Source organism: Sesamum indicum, linkage group LG2 (assembly GCF_026168435.1).
Source record: "Sesamum indicum cultivar Baizhima isolate 11 linkage group LG2, ASM2616843v1, whole genome shotgun sequence".
Taxonomy (NCBI): Eukaryota; Viridiplantae; Streptophyta; class Magnoliopsida; order Lamiales; family Pedaliaceae; genus Sesamum; species Sesamum indicum.
The window spans coordinates 15,185,007-15,193,875 of NC_142658.1; the positions used below are offsets into that span (position 1 = coordinate 15,185,007).

Genomic DNA, 8,869 nt, shown 5'->3' on the forward strand with positions numbered 1-8,869 from the left:
ATGCATTCTTGATGTGGACTAGTCAGTAGTGAAACTAGCTTAGTTCATACTCTCTTGATTTCTTCCCCTAAATTCTTTGATAAGTGTATTTTTGTTCTTTTTTTTTTTCTTTCGTCTCTTATTTATTAAATCATCCTGAATCATGGAAGATCAAGAGCAAGAAATGGGCCCGCGGGCCAGCCACGCCCCCGAGGGTGATCAAAGGAGCGAGCCGGTGCGGTCGAGGTGGACGCCGAAGCCGGAGCAAATCCTCATACTCGAGTCCATCTTCAACAGCGGGATGGTGAATCCGCCCAAAGACGAGACCGTTCGAATTCGGAAGATGCTCGAGAAATTCGGCGCCGTGGGCGACGCCAATGTCTTCTACTGGTTCCAGAACCGCCGTTCCAGGTCGCGCCGCCGCCAGCGGCAAATCCAGGCCAGCCTCAGCGCCGCTGGTGAGCAAGCGCAACCTCAGCCGCGAGGCGGTGGTGGCGCAATTCAGTTTGAAAACACCGTCCCTGGTGGTTTCCTACCTCACTTGTCGACTTATCCCATGAGCACAAGCTCCTGCCTGCAGGTGGGCTCGGGCTCCTCTTCAGCTCTCGGGCCTGGCGCAAACGATGGCACTACTTCTAATGATTTTTTCCCTTTTTCGGGCCATCCAGGCGGGCTCCAAGAACTCGAGCAAAACACGTTTTTCGGTCCCCCGGAAACTTCCAGTTTGCACAATTACCAGTCTGGTAAGTAAAATTTTCAGAAAACCCTCTCACATGTTTAGCTAAAGGACAAAACATTCCTGTCAGCTCTCAAATTCCACATTTTTTATGATATACACTACACATATTTCAGCTGCCTGGTCTAGTTTCTTCGTTGCTTCCGCAAACCCTAAACTTTACAACGTTATTACATCAGTAAAAAAATTCGTCCTGACAGCACCGCAACAAATATATACAAGTCTGTTAGCACATACGTATCAGACACACACCTTTTTATTTTGTTTATTTATTTTTTCAGAAGCGATTACGGTGTTCATCAACGGAGTGGCGACAGAAGTGGGGAGGGGACCGGTGGACATGAAAGCGATGTTCGGTGGGGATTTCGTGTTGTTTCATTCATCAGGGGTTCCAGTTCAGGTGAATGAATTCGGCTTCCTGGTGCAGAGTTTGCAGCATGGCGAGAGCTATTTTCTGGTAATCAAAATCACTGTTCTATTTCATTTGTTATTTTGCATAGGAAATTGCGTCAAATTAGGAAAATTCAGGTCACAGATTTAAATACTCTGATATGCACTGAATTCCATCACCATCGTCATAACACAATTCTTTAATTTTCAATTAGAAAAAAAAAAATAAAACAAGAAGCAACCCCTTCTAATATTATAAACAAATTGTTCTTCCTATGAAAAAAGAAATAGTAATTTATCTCTCTTTATTTTCTTAAATATAGTAATTTATCTTCCTATATTTTTTAAAATAAAGTAATTTAACTCCTTACCAAAAAGGTAAATTGCTTTATTTTAAAAAGTAAAAGAAAATAAATTATTATTATATTTTCATAACGGAGTAATTTGCTCATTTACAAGATAAATTGCTATTCACCCTTAGAAAAAATGATCTTAGAAAATAACCTAAATTAAGGGGTAATTCTTATATAAAGATGTTGTAATGCATGTGTTTGAGGACTGAATTTTCACTTCCAAATTTTAGTATTATTTTTGTTTCATTATATATATATATATATGTATATATGGCACTTCTACAATTTTTTTTAAAGTAAAATTGATAATATAATATTTATGCATGTGACGTTATATAATAAATGAAGTTAAAGATATATACAATACAATTTAAAATAGAAAATTCAATCTATTTCTAATTTATTCCTATCCTGAAGAAAGATAATAAAAGTTTTACAAAATATAGAATTCAGTGTGTTTTAGTTTTCTTTTTTATAATAGTATAATACAAAATTTAACATAATAAAAAATTTCATGAAAACACTCTTATTTATATATTTTTCTATTTCTAGCAATTTTTCATAAACAAAGAAAAAACATAAAATAAAATCATATAAAAACGAACGTCCTGTTTACTTAATTTAGTCGCAAATCTTTTAATTGTCAAAGAGAAAAATAATTTAATATTAATATTTTAATAAAATGCCGCAGTAGAGTATTTTTGCAGTACGGCCAGAATATGATTAAATGTATATCTGAGCAATAAATCAATGTACAAAATTAACATTCTTGAAATTTACCATAAAAAGTGGCTGATATTGGGCAAATTATTTTCAGGTTCCAAGACATTCTTGATGAGTTTATAAAGAGAGACGGTTCTATGGGGTCCATCCAGATTCCAGCTTTTGTGCTAGGGTTAGAACTTAATTAGAGAGGAAAATTAAGCAAAAAAAAAAATTATTTTTAGCATAATAATTATGTTTTGGTATCTTCTCCTTTCTGTATTATTCAGATATTTTTTTTCTTTTTGAAATTAATATGGCTCTTGTGATCATAATTCAGAATATTCTATAGATATATATGTAATAAAAATTTTGCACTTCTTTGTTACTTGTACCATCTTATTACGAGTTCAATTTAACCTTAAAAACTAATATTACGTGGGGAGACAATCCAACGATTTGAACTCAAAATCTTGTATTTAAACATAGGTGTGTGGCGTTGAAAAAAATATAGACACTCTCTTGATTGTGGGGCCCACTCTGGGCAAACCGTCCCTCAGAGGCATGCACGAACAAGTCCCACCAGTGGGTGGATTGGATTCTTTTATTTCAAATCATATGGTATCTTTTATTCAATTTATCATATACATATTACGTGTATAAGGTATTTGTTTAAGTAAAATAAATAACGTAGTTCATGTACATATGACATGTATATGTTTATTTGAATAAATAATGCAACTGAATTAAAATAAAAATATTCCAACCCGACTCCTCGGACCCAAAAGCCAAAAATTGAATTTTATGTTCCACAAGTTAGTTCTTTTACGATTTTGGTTTCATTATTTTTTAATTCGCTATATTTCATTCCAAGAACCACAAAAACTTAGAATTTTAGTCTCAAGCTTTAATTCCTTTTAAATTTATATCTACTTAGCAGTTTATTAATTATTGTTTTAGTTTCTATGGATTTTGTTGCTTTATTTGTTACATTGCCTTTGGTAAGATAGTGAATATTTTGATGTATAATGTATTTGATGATGAAATTGATTGTTTTTGTTTTTATTTTTATTTTTTTAAAAAAAGAAAGAATAGAATTGACATCCGGCAATGAACACAACTCAATATTTAAGGAATTGGTCTAATTTAATTGATGAATTTGGAGCTTCGTGACTAAGAAGTCATGTGTTTGAGTTGGAAAATTATACTTTTAGTTCTATAGGATGGGGTTCAATACTTTTAATCTCTGCTTTATAAGATTTTCAAAATTTGAAAAAGTTGTACATATTTAGTTCAATGATATATGGTCAAAATAGTCTCAAAATTCTCGACACATTTAGTTTCATAAATTCTATAAAGTAGACGACTAAATATGTTGGATTTTCTCAATTTTGGATCATTTTGAAAATTTCGTAAAACATAAGACTACATGTATTTTATTTATGGAGGGGATCAAAGAAACGTATGATTTTATGGAGGCTTAAGTTTATTTTTGGAAGCATGCTGGGCCTAACCATGGGCATAGGGAAAAGATAGTTGGATTATATATGATTTCTTTGAAAGGTCAAAATGATCATTAATTAGGCCTAAGGATCGAAACTATTAATATTTTAAAATTTGAAAACTAAAATAGAATTTCAATATGTTTAGGGATCAAAAACAAATTAGTGGCAACGTATGAGGACCAAAATTGTAATTATCTCGAGTTTTTTCAATTTCTAGACTATTAACCCCTATCTTATGAAACTAAAAATATATTTTGCCGTTCGAATTTTATCAATATGTGAGTAAATTAATAGTCTACTTTAATTATTAATGATTAAATATTTCTAAAGAAAAAAACATTTATAAGGGATGAGAAATGAATGGGAGCATAAGAAAGAGGTTTCTTCACTAACAATTTTCTTTCTTTTCAAGAAAAAGTCCAGTCAAAGAGGTTGACTTGTTCCCAGATTTTGGTCGGTTCACTTGTTTGCGGGCATCGATGTCTTTGACTCCTGATTGTTGTCCTAAAATTGAAACCAGCTGATCAATTTTAAATCGATCGAACCAGCCGGTCTGACTCCGATCCCATTTTGAAAGCCGTGCATTGGAAAGTGATGCTGTCTTTGACGCTCAACAAAAATCTACTTGAGAGTATCAATGGCTCACCAAAAGATCATAAAAGAAAGTGACAGTTACACTCTATTTTTTCAAATTTGATGTAATTATATATAAATTTTTATAATTTGAGAGATTACATCTAATACTTCTGATGTTTGCTTCTATTTAATAATTAAGTCAGAATCCACTGAATTTGTTGATATTAACAAAAAAGATTGAATGAAAATTGATATTTACCCCCAATTGACTAATATATATAGCAGAACCAAATTTGACCAATTTGGTTCGATTTTGACCAAATACTAATTTCTTGTGTTTTTAAATTTTTTAATTGTCAACAAAAAAATTTATTGGTCATCATCTACTTAAATATATTAAATATTTATCTGAAATCTTATCTCTAGGATTATAATTGTCAAAAAAATATATATTTAGTTCGAAAAAAATTATTTGACTTACAATAAATCAGTAATAAGTCAATTGAGGGTGAACATCAATTTTCATTCAGTTTTTCTGTTAATATCAGCAAACTTTAGTGAATTTTTGACTAATTGAGGGACTTATTTGTTGGACGGAAGCAAATTTTATGAGTGTTAAATGTTATTTTCCAAACCACAAAAATTTATGTGTAATTGTATGAGATCTCAGAAAAAGAGAGTGTAATTATCCTTATATAATATTAGGTGCATGAACAACTAATAATCATTTGGGAAAAAGTTAGACATGAGATTTTGGTGAGTGGGCAAAGAATGGTGGAATGTGTTTGTTGTTGAGAAATTGTTGTTTGGATTATTACTATTTATTATTTATATATAATTGTAGAGAATCATTACAACCAATCAATATACGATGTTAAAGTTGTCTCAAATCATATATATTAATAATAAGTGTACAACTTTTGCATAAGTTGTCACGAGATAGACAATTATTGTCGTGATGGACAATAAATGTTACCCCTGACTTTTTTTATCCTATAAATAAATATTTTTTGATTAATTATTTTATTAATAATTTTCTATTGATACAAACTTAAAGTTAATTTAGTTATTTTATTAGTATTGATTAGTTATTCATATTATTTTCTTTTTTTTAAGAGTAAATTACGACGAGCTCTCCTAAAGCTTGATATAATTATAAATACCCTTCGATTGTTTCAAAAATTACTAATACACCTTTGATTTTAACGATCGTCCAACAACTAACTCAATTTGTTAATTTTCGTCAGGTTTTCATTCATGTTTTGCTATGAACTGACTAAAATACCGTTGTGGACTATTAATCTTCGTCAGTTCATGTTTTTACGCTTTTTCAAGTTTTTCCATCCATCTTGTCAATTTTTTTTTATATTTTTTTGTTATTTATTTTTTTAAAAATACATCAAGGATAAAGTTGAGAAAATTCAAACCTTCATGCATGATTATAAAATTCTCATCAAATATCACGGAGTATTGATAGTATTTTTTTCAAATAATAAAAGTATATTTATAATTATATCAAATTTTAAGAGAGTTTGTTGTAATTTATTTAATTTTAATTTGATTAAATAAATAGAAATAAAAAAATAAATCATACACTAGTTATTGATAATATGTTGGACAGGGCCCAATTCTAAAACCCTAGTTCTTGGATCAAGCATTATTTGCAGCCCAACTACAACTCCAGACTGTCTCAGATAAGAGGCCCAAAACCTCCCAGATGAACAATTGGGCCTACCCAACATAACATCATCTTGAGCCTCTGTGTTGGGCTACTAGATATTTGGGCAATTGACCAAATCTATTTGGGCTGACATCATTGATATGGACAAATATTAACCGGCCCGCCCCGTTTATTAGATTACGAGAGTGTTTGCAAAAACTTCTGCTCTTAGAGAAGTGAATTTTATAGAAAAAAAAATTGAAAATTGTAGCAGAATATAAAACGGATAGTATTTGTAAAAAAAATTAAAAGCAGATCAAAGCTGAATTAAATAGTGTTTGATGAAAGACCGTTTTGTTCTTATACGTTAAAAAGATATTATCTTTTGCTTGTAGTTCACTTACTGTTTGTCAATAATAATTATTTTGCACAAAAAAATTAAATTTTATTCTGATTAGTATATTTTATATTTATTTTTTAAAAAATTATTAAAAGAATGTGTTTAATTTTATAATACCCCCACTAAGTAATATAATTTTTGATCATACACAATAATTACACTTGCATGATTGTAAAAACAATTATCTTACTAATCAAATAATAATGTGAATGAAATAATATAATTACATGATATGGAAAATTTAAAATTTTTAGAATATCTAATATGTGAAAGTGTAAATTTCATTATCGGTAATTATTCAAATTATTGAAAAACTCCAATATTAACTTTAAATATACAATTTTAAAAATAATTTAAAAACGATAAAGTTGAATTAAGATTATTATAATAAGGATAAAGTAGTCAAAAATAAAATTGAATTATTTACAAAAAAAGTTAAAACAAGTAGAAACACCCCTCATTGTGCTTCTAACTTTTGCTTAGAAACGCTTTCCTTAGTCGTTTCAGAAGCAGAAGCTGGCATTCGAAACACTTAAAGTCAAAAACTAAAATTCTTTTTTTTTTTAATCGCTCGCAAACACTCCCCATAAATCATTAAATTATACGTGATAATATCAGCATTAATTAGACCAATTAACTTGATTAGATTGTGTTGGGAAAATAGTTTTAGAACTTATAAAATGTTAGATTTATATTTTCAAAAAAAAAAAAAGTTAATGGGGTGTTTGGAACAAGAAAATAGATTATCGAACTTATAAGATATTAGTAATGACAATTTTGTAATTAATTTGACGAAATTTGTTAAGATTTTAGAAATAAGTCAGTAACTCCTTTCCTTTTTAAGAGCTTATAAACTCTTAATATTTTATTTTTAAATATTATAAGATCATTTTCCTAAAAAAAATTATCAAACACTTTGTATCATCTTATAAGCTCTTAAATATTTTATAAGATATTTTAATCAGTTTATAAACTCACCCGAGTACCCTCTAAATGTTTCTGAGAGATCCACTCCAAATTAATAGTTACGACTATCGGAATCATGAACGACAACAATTAACACATTACACATACTGAAACAGAAGTTTATGATCAATCCACAACTCCAAGATGCCAAAAATAGCCTTCAAATGATCTCACGTTGCATTTGAATTTACGGGTTTTGAATTCATAATAACAAACCTATCGAACTTGTTTGGGTAAATCAATGCTACAAAAAAATTAAAATTCTTGAATTTGCATTTTAAACTATATCTCGTAATACGATAATGAATCCCAAATCTATATAATACAGAATCATTTGAAATCATTTCTCAAATAGTCTGGAAATAATTTTAAAAAGGGTGGAGATGATGGGTGCGGTTGTTGGATCCTAACTCAGCAAAGATTTCAACAATCTATCTACACGCCAACAATCTTCCAATCTGCCATATTTATGCTCATACATAACCAAATAGATTTTATTTGTATTTTACTTACTATCTTTGCACGTGACACTTGTGCAGTATATGAAATGAGTAAATATCTCCTATAAAAAAAAATTAATAAATTATCTTTTGTGTTTCAAAAAATAAAGCAAATTACTCTCTGTTTATGATTTAGATAGAAGGATAATTTGCTTCATTTTCAAAAATACATGAAATAATTTACTATTTTAGTTTTATAGAATTTTTTTTGCTCATTTATCATATTATAGGGGTAAATTGATTTTTTTCCTAATAAATCATATTTAAGAAAGAAAAACAGAGAAAGAAAGAAACAAAATAAAATTAATTTAAAATATTATCGATATAATAAAAGAATTTACGTAGTCGTATTAAAATGACGTAGAGTTATTTTGTTTAAAAAATAATAATAATTACTATTACTTTTAAAATAATTTAATCAGGGTACAATTGTTATTTCTTAAAATTAGTGTGATACTATCATTAATCATAAGTACGCAGGACCTTTCGTTTTATATTAGTATAAATAATAAATTTTGTATATAATGTATATATCTAAAATAATAAATTTTTTATATATGTAATATAAATTCAATAAATACAATACAACATATAAGAAAATTTATAATAAATAAAAAAATCCAATCCATCACACGAATTAATATAAACCACCGCCCCACCCCAGAGGCCGAGGCCCCACCCCAGGGAACTCTATAAACTAATGACTAATTAAAGGCTCAGGTGGTTAACACCCCCCCCCCCCCCAACACCCCCCAACCCCACCCCACCCCCACTGTTAACAAAGGACAAAAGTAAGCAACAAACCACCCAGAAAAGATGCATCAAAGCCATTTATTCTCTTGCACACGGTCAACAAAAGCATACCAAACGCCTACTGCCACAACTCATCAAATATGGGCCACATTCATTGATTACTCAGTCTCTCACAGTAAAAAAGACCAAAAAAACAAAAAACACTCTAATCTATTATATTTGTTTTGTGATTGATTTTATCCTATTACACCAATTTTGGTAAGAATTTTGCCTCATTGCCTGATTTACATGGTGAACTGCAGCATACACATTTGTATTTTTACCTCAACAGATGTACATTAACAGGAAA

General features: G+C 29.7%; 1 protein-coding gene across 1 annotated transcript; it reads left to right on the forward strand.

The window, feature by feature from the left end:
- On the forward strand, nt 1-2,548 carry LOC105155741 (WUSCHEL-related homeobox 11). Its single transcript, XM_011071674.3, has 3 exons — nt 1-722; nt 997-1,172; nt 2,276-2,548. The coding sequence occupies exons 1-3, from the start codon at nt 143-145 to the stop codon at nt 2,291-2,293; spliced, it is 774 nt and encodes a 257-aa protein (XP_011069976.1). The 5' UTR covers nt 1-142; the 3' UTR covers nt 2,294-2,548.
- The last annotated feature ends 6,321 nt before the right edge of the window (nt 2,549-8,869 follow it).

Coding starts and splice junctions, on each gene's coding strand:
- LOC105155741 (XM_011071674.3), top strand. CDS start 143: ATGGAAGATCAAGAGCAAGAAATGGGCCCGCGGGCCAGCCACGCCCCC. Junction 723..996: donor TTTGCACAATTACCAGTCTG/GTAAGTAAAATT, acceptor TTATTTTTTCAG/AAGCGATTACGGTGTTCATC.